Source organism: Phyllostomus hastatus, unplaced genomic scaffold (genome assembly GCF_019186645.2).
Source record: "Phyllostomus hastatus isolate PE091 unplaced genomic scaffold, TTU_PhHast_1.1 phas_scaffold_46, whole genome shotgun sequence".
In the NCBI taxonomy this organism is placed as follows: Eukaryota; Metazoa; Chordata; class Mammalia; order Chiroptera; family Phyllostomidae; genus Phyllostomus; species Phyllostomus hastatus.
In genome coordinates, this window is record NW_025334032.1 from 4,712,701 (window position 1) to 4,724,737 (window position 12,037).

The window sequence follows — 12,037 nt, forward strand, 5'->3', positions numbered from 1 at the left end:
GAAAGTGTATTAAAAATCTTTCGTATTTCATTACTATAAAACAAAATTATAGAGAAAAATCTCAATTACAACTAAAGTTTTTCTTAAAACCAATGTTTACTTATAATTACACTATTAAAAACAATAGCATTAGAAAAATATATCTAGACCAGGACCCCATAAATACATTATCACGGAATACACAACATGGAAAAAAACAAATACAGACACACTACATGGCTACAGAGCAGGAGTAGGTATGTGGTGAGGACAAGATATGCTCTGGGGAAATACCTCCAAAGAAGGAGCTGCTTGGGTGCCCGTCAGCAATGAGTTTTTAACTCTCCTCAAACTTAATGCAGATGATCAAGAGTATATTGTGGGACAGGGCAGTGTGGATTTATGATACTCCACAAAGAGTTCTGGTTAGATAAAAACAAAGGGCATGGATAGATTACTTAGAAGTGAAGGAGAAAAAGCTAAATTTTAAGAGGTTTTGTGTAAGTCCAAACTTGAGATGGACTAAAAACATCCTTTCATTAAGGAAGAAGAAAAATGGTTAGATAAGAAATTAGTATCTCTGTAGCTGGGAGGTAAAATGGGTAAAAATGAACTTTCAAAGTAAAATAGGGAAAGATAAATAATTGGGAAAGGAGAAAAGAGCCAGAAGACACATCAAGAGGAAAAGAAGAGAAAGAGAAGACAGAAGGAACAGATCATGAGGGAGAATTTAGAAGCAAGGGTAGAAGGGTAGCGAGAGGAAGATCTTTCAACAGATATGCATGAGACAAAAAAGACAGGATTGTAGGCAAAAGATGCTAACAGATTTTATGGTAGCAATCCAAAGACCTGCCAACTGTCTTCATGGCTGTTTATGAGAATTCCAACTGCCAATCACCACAGATGACAATTCCCCCACATTTAGATCCAAGTAATACAGAAAATGACACAACACTTTAAGATAAAATCCCCACAGTACCTGGCTATATAGCGCTTTCCCATGTACTGGAACTGGTGCAAGCAGACTCTGCAGACAGGATGAAGGGTTATTAGAGAAACATGAAGATAAAATTATTTTCAATGTATTATTTTATATAAACCCATGAATAATAAAATGAAACATTCAATAAATTCTTACTAGCCTTTTCTGGTTTTCTGAAATTCTCTGGAAGGCCCCTCTACACCAAGAGAAAATTACTTATGTGCAAAGGAGGCCCCATATTATGTGCTTGTCAGTACTGTGGTGGGCAGTTAAAGCCACACAGAAGAAAGGCCTAGGAACCATAGGACTGTCCATCCACTCAGGGTTTAGACATTGACTCTAGGCAGTTTGCCTTGGAAACCACGATGGAAACCATATGCACTGCTGCATTATTCTGAGTTGCTTATTCAACTTCATTCAAATCTATTTAATAAGGAACTCTCTCTTTTGGCTTAAGTAAAAAGACTGGTCCCAAGTATGTAGTTTTCTGTTTTGTTTTAGAGTATCCATAACATTGATTTCTTTTTTTGGTAAAAAAACAAACAAACCCAGCATATATTTAATAAGAGGCAGTTAAAATAATGTCCAGTAAGTTCTTCTGATGCTGAATCTCACCTTACCGTGTGACAACTCCCACCTTAACTCAGCAGAGAGAACAGTCATGAGACTATGAACTGAACGCACAAAGCTCAGAACACCACAGGTTTTCACCTGAGTTTGTGCAAATACATTTGCAGCAAATGATGACCCCACTAACAAACATAAAGCTACTTATAGTTATGACTTACCCAATGACTGTGAATAATCATAGTACTCCAGAAATAATTTTTTTACTGCAGAAACAATAATGTGTTTGACTATGGGGTGTTGCCTGAGAACCTGCTGGGGTCTTATGGAGTTTACTTAATATGTATATTTTTCAAAAATCCAAAAAATTCTGAATTTGGAAAATCATCTGGCCCCAGCAGTTTTGGGTAATAAATTGTGGATTCCAAAACCAATGAGCTTAAAGGAAATAAGAAAGTTAAACTGAAGGGATAAAATAAGATAATATAGGTAACAGGTAAAATTTTACTTATTATAGCAATTTTTCCATCTCAGTTTCTGCATCTACTTGAGTTAAGTTAGATTTAACTTAGGAATGCAGGATCCACCCAATTCAGCTAATACATTTTCTGTTATTTTATTAAAATGGCTTATATACATAAGTAGTTACCTCTTATAACAACCATATATCTAACAATTTAAGGTTGGTCACTGACTGCTAAGTCACAAGCTCCTGAGAGCAGGTGCTGGCCCAGGAAAAACAACTTAAGAGTAGGTATGGATCTGAATATGCTACCTTCCTGGTTCAACCACATAGTATTCTTCATATCTCTTGACTAGCCAAGAAAAATCAAGAGGCAATTAGCAAAACAAAACTACTCACTCAGATATTGTAAAAAAATCCATAAGTTCAGATGTTGAAGCCTTGTTCCAATATGTAAACAAAGCATCTAGAAAGTAAACATTTATCTGGTTAGAACCATGATGTGTCTTCTGTACATTATAACATGAGATCTTACAGTGTAGTCCTCCAAACCCTGCTCCCTCTTATAGCTAATGAAAGGACAAACTACAGTGACCAATCTACAGTGGATAACAAATACAATGGTCTTATTCAATTTAAAGAAGCTACATTTGAACACTTGAACTTTAATTTTATCATACAATATCTAATGCTATATAATACGTATTTAACATATATAATGTGCTCTTAAGTGGACTAGAATATTCCAAGAATAAAAGTGGGCATAAAATTTAAAGTCAGGTTCTCTCTTTACCTACTACAGAATCCCTCACCAGTAGGAAATCTGTTGAAAAGTCTTGCATGTGCATAATTACTCCCTTCCTGACACACACGCACACACACATGCACATACTCCAAAATGGAAGCATGCATACTATACACACTGTTTTGCACTCTGAGTTTTAATTCAACAATGCAGCTTAGCTCTCTCTCAATCTTTTTCAAGCTACATAATATTCCACTCCATGAAACAAACCATGGATGCACTATTATTTACCGGTAGTCAGTCCCTTACTGATAGATATTTCCTTGTTTTACCCCTAATCTTTTGCTATTATGAATTATGCTTTGATGAACATCCTTTTACATGGGTCTTTGCACACCTATCCAACTACATCTAGAGGATAAATTCTTGAAGTGAAATAGTTGTGTCAAATGGTATGTACATTTAAAATTTTCACAGATAAGGTCAAATAGCTCTCCATATAAGGAGTGTGGGACTGCCTGTTTCCCCACATGATGAAAAATTCACGCTTGCTCTTCATCAAGAGGACATGGCATATTTGTAGTTAAAGCAAATCCTACAAATTTATTTATAGGAAGAATGTTCTGTGTATGACCCTTTACCATTTAGCACACTGCACAACTCTGTTATCACTTCATAAACATTTTTGTATTCATATAATATTTTACATTGAGGTTGAGAAACAGGCAAAGAGATTTCTATCAGAGAAAAAGTCATTGACTTTGGGGGCCTGAGGCTGAGTGAGAAGGTGGCTGCAGAGGTGCTTCTGGCTTGTGAAGATACACAGCTAGAAACTTTTACTCTATGCTGTCAAGAATGGTGACATACGGGGAAGCCAAGGGGTATATAACAAGAATCTGCTATGTGTGGGCACTGTACTAGGTGGTCTCATGATGTCACATACAGCATGCCATTGAATTCTCACCAAAATCAGTAGCAGAGAGTTTCAATTTACAGAGAAGCTACTCAAGGCTCAGGGAAGTTAAGTAATTCTCCAAGTTAACAACCTAAAGAATCATGGTGGAATGGTGATTTAAATGAAGTACACCTGATTTTTAAAGCCACATTTAGCCTAGTAGGCCACTAAAAAGGGTGGTTCAGGGAACTTTCCATTTTTTAGGGACTCAGAGTTTAGATTCCAAATGGACAAACTAGGGTTACTTGAGGCTGGTCATCCAGGTGTGCTGAGATCCCAGGGAGCAAATGAATGCTGGTGGGCCTCTCTGGGTCAATTACAGATGACATCTGTGGTCACCCCAGCCCAGGCCAGATAGATCCAGCCAGCCAGCAGCCATCTGAGAGGCACCAAGTTGGCCTTTCCTTACTTGGAGTTCAGGCTACTTGGCTGTGACAAGGGGAAAAACAGAGCTATTCTCTATGAAGAAGTGAGGCACAGAGGGTAAAGGCCTAGTGTATAGAAAGTGCTCATTAAATATGGGATAAAGGAAAAGGTAGCCACAGAGTTACACAATCAAGTCTGGCATCTGCCCAGTAAACTAGGCTGAAGGCAACTTCTCCGCCCCATTCCATGCACAAAAATCCATTCTAGGTATATAGTAGGATTTAAATGTGAAAATGTAAATAACATAACCTTTAAAGAAAATATAGGAAAATATCTTCATGATCTTGGGGATAGGCAAAGATTTCTTAAACATGACAAACAAAAAATTCTAATTACGAAGGAAAGAAATTAATAAGTTCAGGTAATTTTTTAAAAGTTACAAAACTCTTTTGAAGAGGTTGCTGTAGTCTTAAAATATGGGCACAACCTTCTGAAGGGCTGACTTTAAAGGATAACTTTCACCTGGATGTAAAATTCCTGATATTTGTCTTTAAAAAGCAATTATGTTCTAGTTATAAATCATATTTATTATTAGAAACTTAAAATACTAAAAAAATATTTCAATAAAGTAAACAGGATCATAATGCTGGCTTTAAGTAACTACCATAATGTAGACTTTAGAACTTCTGACTTAATGGAAAGAATTTCAATTTTATAAACCAAATATCAGAAAAAGTGTCCAGTCCTTATGTATTTGGTCATCATCATTCAAAGAAAATCCTGTTTGTTGGTTCGTTTTTGTAAATAAGTATTTTAAAGTAACAGATCGACAGAAGACTAAAATAACCTGGTCCTGAAGCACTTTCAGGATAGGTATGCTGCTCCTAACATCTGAGTCATAAGGTTGGGCTGTTTTGCTGCTAAAATGGAAACTCAATATAAAAGAAACACTATTTGCAGCCAGAAATACCTTCGAGAGTGCTCAATGACCACACCTACTGCCTCCAGACACAGGCAGCACAAGAGGTCTTCAGGTTCTCAAAAAATGGCATTTTGTTTTCAAAGGTGAGTTCATCTTCACTCATTTGACCTTAACAAAGCTCACAGTACACATTCTAATTTTTTGCAGGGAAAATAAGACAAGATTTTTGACCAAAATAGGAAATGAGACAATTGTACCATGGCATAATTTCACATGACTGGTTATATCACAAAACCAGAGTTGGAAGTATCCTGTTATGGATGTTTACAAGCTTTATGTGGTACTGATAAAGCACTAATGATTGTGGTCCTTTCTATTAAAAAATGTGGTTGTCAAACCCTTAATCAGAAACTTGATCTACTATGGTACTACCATTTCCATTAGAAAATAAAAAAAACATTTTGCTTCCAGTTAAAGCCAGGGACGTCACATACTCTACATGCAAGAGATGCTGATGTTCTTCAACACTGTATTTTCTAATTCAAGAGATAGACTAATAAAGTTATGCAAGTTATCAGTAAGTTTGTTTAGAGAAATGAAATTTAAAACAAAATCAAAAGCTACTTTATTTATCTGTGTCTGCCTCCTTTAGTTAACATGGTAGGTCTCAGTTTAATATAAATTTAGAAAATAGGCCCATTCACATTTTAGAACTCATTTTCTAGATTATAGTAATTAATAAAGATACTTTTCCAAATTAAAATTTTTATTTCTACTTCATTTAGAAAATTAACATGTTTTTAAAACAAGGGAGAAAAGCCCCTTTAAATCCTTTTGCCTTTCAACCAATTGCAATTTGAAAACAATAAACCAAATACTGAAATGAGGAAAAGTAAAACAGATATCTTTACTTTTACCTACCATCAGACATGCTTTTTAAGATGTAGAGGAAACACATCAGCAGGCTCTTAATCTCAGATTGGTCAAGTTTGTCACAACGGACCACAGAGTTTCCCAAAGTGCCACTTTGTTGGTGCTAAAAAAGGAAATAGAGGTGGATTTTTCTCCTTCAATAACAGGTAAAAGAAAATTAGTTTCACTTTCTCCCTTGGAAGAAAAACATTCTTAGAATTGAGTCTGGTCATTCAAATTGGAAAGTATAAATAATTTGTAGATAAACTATAAGTACACCTTCACCAAATATACACAAGCTGTTCCACAGAAGCTCTGGCTTGTCTCCTGTGCATACTTTCCTAAGGGACAAGCCAGAAGGCACAAACCTTTCAAACTGGATAACCATTGTTTTAGTTACCAGCTTAGTTCTGAAATGTCAAATAATACCTCATGCAGAAAAGTATGTGTGCTGGGATCAAACACAGAAATGATGATTCAGAAGCACAGCAGAACCAACCATATCCTCAGGAAAACATCACTGGCTGAAACAGCAAATGAAATCTATGGTACTTCTGAGTACCAGTCACAAAAACCTGGAGCTAAATCACTGTTATTCAGTTACATCGTAGGGTGAAAACAATGGGCAGGTGCCCTATAGAGACAACTAGGGACACCTCAGCACAGCATTGCCAAAGACCCTAACTGATGAGATCATTCCATCATCAGCTTAGCTCAACACAGCAAACATCAGAAAGCTCAGGGTGCAGGGTGAGGGCAGTTTTGCCACTACAAAGTAGGTTCACATATTCAAAAGGTTAACTTAAAAAAAACAACAACAACGAGAATCTTATCTCATGATAAAAACACAAAAGATTTAAAAATCTAAAGTTATATTTTCAATTGAGATCAGGGAAAAATTATCTTTCCTTCAAGGTATTAGAGGCCAATTGAAAAAAATATATAATAAACAGGTTTAGTAACATCTGTGAATATTTGTATTTGAGGAACAAATACAGGAGCAATTAGTGGCAAAACTGGTGCAGATGCATCACCGGGCTCACGCACTTCATCAGAGCCACTAGGAGAACTCAGCACTTCCCGCAGCAGGAGGGAAGGTGCAGCATGCAATGTTTCCTCTGGCAAAGTTGGAATTGTTAGAAGGGAAAAATCCACGGTGACCCGGTTTTTCGTGGCTGACTGGCAGCTCTCCTCCTCGTCAGCACTGCGTATGACACAAGCGGAGTGCCTTCTGAGCAGCTTCTCCCTCTATACACGAAGGCATGTCAGGGTCAAGGGAAAAGTTCAACATGTCATGACACACACCCACACTGGGATACATGCAACTCAAAAGAACTGGCAGTTAAGGATAATCATGTCAATGCCAGCCATGGAAAAGCATGATAAGATGACAAACCTGGTACCGAGGAAGAACGTTTTCCATATTTCTGAGTACTAGGAATATATCCCTAAATGGTTCACCTGTTTATTCGTACATGTGCTTGCCTATACCTTGAAATAAATTAGGACAACAGTGGCCAAGGTGAGACCAGCACGTCATGGTTCCAGGTTTAAATCCAAGCCTTATCCATTCCCACAAAGTGCCAAATAATCTGAGCCTTAGTTATTTTAAGACAGAAGGTTAAATATGAGGATTTGTTGGAGTAGGGTTGGAGGCACAGTGAGAACAGAATGATTTCAAATAAAGCTTTATCCCTGAATCATCTGTGTGCTCAATTAATCTTTTCTGGAACTGGCTTTGGACCCTATGCCCATTTGTATGGATAGCTATGTTATAAATGGTGTTTTCCAGCAGACAGAACACAGGGATTTTAAATGAGTGGCATTTTTATTTCCCTAGCTGTTCAACCTGCCACTCAAACTGTAAACCCTGCCCTGATCTGGAATTCTGGAAACAAGAATCAGGGGGTTTCAGGGAATGGGCTCCACCCTTAGTTAATACCCTGACTATCTACCCCAGGTTAGCTGAATTTTTATTTTTAAGGTCACACAATGAACACTAGAACATGAAGCACACTTACTTTTGGCTAAATCTATTCATTAAAAGAAACACAAGTTATGTAAAAAAAAATTTACCTTATCCAGGGAATTGCTTTTCTCACTATTCCTTTCTGGAAGGCTGTTCCCTGAATCTGTGCTTATGAGGGATCCTCTTGAATCAGCATTTCTCACACTGTTGATATTTGGAGTTGAAGTTGTATATGGAGAAGCTACAGGGAAATTAAGCCAAGACCAAAGATTAGGTGAGAGAACAAAATAAAGATAAGCACTGGGCTTAAAAAAAATTACTTTCATGGCACTTATTTTTTCTGTTAGGAATTTGGTTCAAGAGTTGCATTTAATAACCTATAACATAGTTAAAAATAAACTTTAATAAAAAACATTCAGATGTAGCTACCGATTAACTTATAAGAAACCACTCTGCTGAAATTGAAGGAGCACACACTATTTCAGAAAGGGATAGAATGAAGACTTAAAATTACTTTTAAAGATAAAACCACCTACAACTATTAAATAAAAAAATTAAACCATGCAACAAATCTGCAGTATTCAAACTGTATGCTGAGGTGCCCTATAAAACTCAAGAGGGGTATCATGGGATATTTTACATTTTCAAGGAAAACACAATGATGCTTGACATCTGTCAGAAACTGTAGTTTCAATATTAGATTGTGCTACATGCCTTTTGATGGTGTTGTATCTTTGTAAAACTGGGCATTTGATAGTTGCTATGATATAAAGTTGGGCAAAAATCAAAGTGGAACAAAATGAAAAGGGCTTTGAGCAACCTGATTCCAAATTGGAAAAGCCAATACGCACACACATTCTATTACTGAGAGTTATGGTTATTAAAAAATAAAATACAAATGTTTTTCTTTAAATTAACATATTTTTCAATTGCTAGTTGTTAGAATATAAGTACTTAAGTTATTTGGCCCTAAGTACCTAATAAACAGAGCTGATAGGTGTTACTTTTGGCCTGGGGACTCAATGAAAAAACTGCTGGAACAATAATGAGTGATGTGAACCGAGTTTGGGAAGAGCTGCAATAAGCAGTTAAAAGCAGAAAGGAAATCCAACAAAGACAAAATTTGTGACATCTGTGAATAAACAGCATTTGAAGGCAGAAATCAGTACCTACCCTGGTACTGTGGAATTTTTCGATGTAACAGATTTACTTCCTGCTTACATAAGATGTACGTAAATCACATGATTAAAATGACTCTCAGACTCGTACATTTTGTGTTGAACCAAAACACATGCCTCCAATACAAAGGCCTGGCTGGTTGTGCAGATGGCACAGGATGACTTTGGCATGTGCTCTAACAAGCTGTAAGCACAGCCCCCCATGCCTAAGCTGAAGGTGCCTTTACCTGGCACCTCACAACAGAACAGGCTAGCCGTTTTCAGGTTTCAGCATGCAAATCAGCTGCCATGGGCCTAGATACTTCTAAATTAATCCCTCCCCCTACCTAATATTCAGGTTTATGCACCACTATCCCTGAAACCAATTCAGTCTATTAAAACCAAGAAAACAAGAGCCAGAGGAATTTGAAAATATAAGTAAAGGATGGAACATGTAAACTATTGGCCACATGCTGCATTCCCCAGAACAGAAAGTATGTGATAGACTGTCACAAGGACCAGGTGTAAACCCTATGAAAAAACTATGAGCTTTATTCTATACTCAGAAAAGAACATATTATAAGCAAATTATAACTATCTAATTATCTATAATTATCTCTTAATAATCATGGACTTCATATTTAATGTAGAACACAGAGCTCAAGAAAAAGAGGTCTTTTAGTAAAATTTGATCTTAAATTCTCAGGGTTGTAGGCTCAATTCCAAAACTATGGGCCCAATCCAAGGTAAACAGATGGACATGCAATAAATCAAAATCAACACACTTAGTAGAATTATGTTCCTATATATGGTGTGTGTTTATATTTAATATCCTGGCCTACTGTATACCCTTAAAAATATTATACAAGATGTAAGTAAAATATGAAGAAGCATAGTTCACTTCTTTTCCTCTCGTTGGGATGTGTTAGACATCCCAACACAATATACTGTGTAGATGATAAAAGGAACTCTGAGCCTAAGAATGTATGACTTAAAATGAATGTAATCTGTATCCAGCAATAAATCAGTTTCACAAATTTTCATGTGCCCTGTTCCAAAGACACTTAAAATAAACCTGCTCAGGGCACATTCTCAATATGCAGAGAAACAGGATTTCTTCTAAATGGAGACATAAGGAGAAAGTCTGCTCTTAAAAGATAAGCACTGGGACTAAAGTTAACTGAAAACTCCTTGCTGAATAAAACAAGAGTTGCTACCAGAAAACTACTAATAAACTCACTTCCAGGTGGAGCTTCCCTGAAACGCATTCCTAAAAGGGAACAAGGATCTAAGTCTTTAAAGATGAGGGGAAACACAGATAAGCCTGGGTATAAATGTCTGTTGTGGTGAATTCCTATGAAAAGTGTATTCAGGTCTGGAAATGCAAGCAAGTGAAAAGACACTAAGTCAGTCTTAAGCACTTTTCATGACTTCACCATGAACATGGAGTATTGAAGGTCATGCCGTTCAAGTCATGCTGAATGGTTCATCTTTATATTCTTAGTGCATTCCAAACACTAACAAGGTAAAAGGGGAATTGGAGAATAAAGGCAAAACCAAAACATCACCTCATTCTATTGGGTTGACCAAAAAGTTCATTTGGTTTTTTTCCATTAGAATGCTCTAGTAGTACTTAGTTGTGTTTAACTTCATTCAAATAAATTGTTAAATTGTATTGTGACAGCTGTCATATCAGTGTACATTAAAAAAACTTGGTGAATATTCATGTAGCCATTTTAATATTGAAGATGGAAGAAAATAAGCATCATTTCCAACATACTATGTTTTATTATTTCGAGAAAGGTAAAAACGCAACTGAAACGCAAAAAAAAAGATTTCTAGTGTATGGAAAAGGTGCTGTGATTGATGAAACATGTCAAAAGTGGTTTGCGAAGTTTCATCCGGGAAATTTCTTCTGCGACAATGATTCACAGTTGGCTAGACCACTTAAAGTTGATGGCAATCAAATCAAGACATTGGGAACAATCAACATTATACCATATGGGGAATAGCTGATATACTCAAAATATCCAAATCAATAGTTACTCATGAAAATGAAAAATTACTAGCAGAAATAAAAGTTTGTCTTTTATTTTATGGGGAAAAAAAGGACTTTTTATCCAACAGGGTGATCATTTCCACAGTTACTTTTTTTTTATTGTTCAAGTAAAGATTTCTGCCTTTTCCCTTCATCTCTCCCCCTCGCCCCAGCCATCTGCCCTCCCTCCCCTGATCCCACCCTCCCTTGGTTTTGTCTATGCATCCTTTATACTTGTTCCTGAAAACTGTTCCCCTTCTCCTAATTGTCCCCTGGCACCTACCCTCTGGTTACTGTCACATTGTTCTTAATTTCAATGTCTCTGGTTACATTTTGCTTGCTTTTTTTGTTTTGTTGATTAGGTTCCAGTTGAAGGTGAGATCATATGGTATTTGTCCCTCACAGCCTGGCTTCTTTAACTTAGTATAATGCTCTCCAGTTCCATCCATGATGTCATAAAGGGTAGGAGCTTTTTTCACTCCACTGTGTAGTATTCCATTGTGTAAATGTACCATAGTTTCTTGATTCATTCATTTACTGATGGGAACTTAGGTTCATTCTAGCACCTGGCTATTGTAAATTGTGCTGCTATGAACATTGGGGTGCATAGGTTCTTTTGGACTGGTGTTTCAGTGTTCTTCGGGTATAATACTAGCAGTGAAATTGCAGGGTCAAAAGGCAGTTCCATTTTTGGTTTTCTGAGGAAATTCCATACTTTTTTCCATAGTGGCTGCACCAGTCTGTATTCCCACCAACAAAGCACTAGGGTTCCCTTTTCACCATAACCTCTCCAACACGTGTTTGTTGCTTTGTTTATGATGGCCATCCTGACTGGTGTGAAGTGGCATCTCATTGTGGTTTAAATTTGCATCTCTCTGATGGCTAGTGATGCTCAGCATCTTTTCGTATGTCTCGGCCCACTGCACGTCCTCCTTGGAGAAGTGTCTGTTCAAATCCTTTGCCCATTTTTTAATTGGGTTGT

General features: G+C 36.8%; 1 protein-coding gene across 23 annotated transcripts in view; it reads right to left on the reverse strand.

The window, feature by feature from the left end:
• DOCK9 (dedicator of cytokinesis 9) overlaps positions 1–12,037 on the reverse strand; it is a 337,662-nt gene that overhangs the window by 76,595 nt on the left and 249,030 nt on the right. For all 23 annotated transcript variants that reach the window (XM_045821862.1, XM_045821859.1, XM_045821855.1 and 20 more), the window contains 4 exons: positions 7,968–8,101; positions 5,901–6,015; positions 2,391–2,457; positions 959–1,006 (listed from right to left, as the gene is read on the reverse strand). In XM_045821862.1, the coding sequence (XP_045677818.1) occupies positions 959–1,006; positions 2,391–2,457; positions 5,901–6,015; positions 7,968–8,101 (364 nt within the window). The remainder of the gene's footprint in view (positions 1–958; positions 1,007–2,390; positions 2,458–5,900; positions 6,016–7,967; positions 8,102–12,037) is intronic.